Source organism: Bison bison, unplaced genomic scaffold (genome assembly GCF_000754665.1).
Source record: "Bison bison bison isolate TAMUID 2011002044 unplaced genomic scaffold, Bison_UMD1.0 scf7180017864078, whole genome shotgun sequence".
In the NCBI taxonomy this organism is placed as follows: Eukaryota; Metazoa; Chordata; class Mammalia; order Artiodactyla; family Bovidae; genus Bison; species Bison bison.
In genome coordinates, this window is record NW_011494650.1 from 305,657 (window position 1) to 306,225 (window position 569).

The window sequence follows — 569 nt, forward strand, 5'->3', positions numbered from 1 at the left end:
GCGAGGGCTTCAGCATCAAGTCTCTGCTAGGGGACTCCGGGGAGGAGACGCCGCGGAGCAGCCCCAGACGGTCAGGCTCACAGCGTTCAGGGGAGGGAGAGGTGCCTGCTGCACCCCCGCCCTCTGAGAAGCCTTTGTGGCCCGTCTGCCCCCTCCCAAGGCCCATCAGGGCAGAGGGGAAGACTTCCCAGGGGGAAAACAGCAAGCCCTCCGTCCTGTCCCCTGAGCCCAGGGCCTGGCCTCTCCACTTACTGCAGGGCACCCCAGACCCCGGGGTTCTCTCTGGTGGAGGTCACAGGGCCTCGCTGTGGGGGCAGCTGCCCACCTCCTACTTGCCCATTTACACTCCCAATGTGGTGATGCCTTTGGCCCCACTGCCACCCACCTCCTGCCCCCGGTGCCCTCCCTCCACCAGCACAGGCTATTGGGGGGTGGCCCCTGAAACCCATGGCCCCACAAGGCTGCTCTGGGATCTAGATACTCTCTTCCAGGGGGTGCCACCCAACAAAAGCATCTATGACGTGTGGGTTAGCCACCCCCGAGACCTGGCTACCCCCACCCCCCGCCGG

General features: G+C 65.9%; 1 protein-coding gene across 1 annotated transcript in view; it reads left to right on the forward strand.

Annotated features, from left to right (window-relative positions):
- The window catches only part of FOXH1 (forkhead box H1), a 1,627-nt gene that overhangs the window by 907 nt on the left and 151 nt on the right, over positions 1–569 (forward strand). The window contains exon 4 of the mRNA XM_010837581.1: positions 6–564. Within this exon, the coding sequence (XP_010835883.1) occupies positions 6–564 (559 nt within the window). The remainder of the gene's footprint in view (positions 1–5; positions 565–569) is intronic.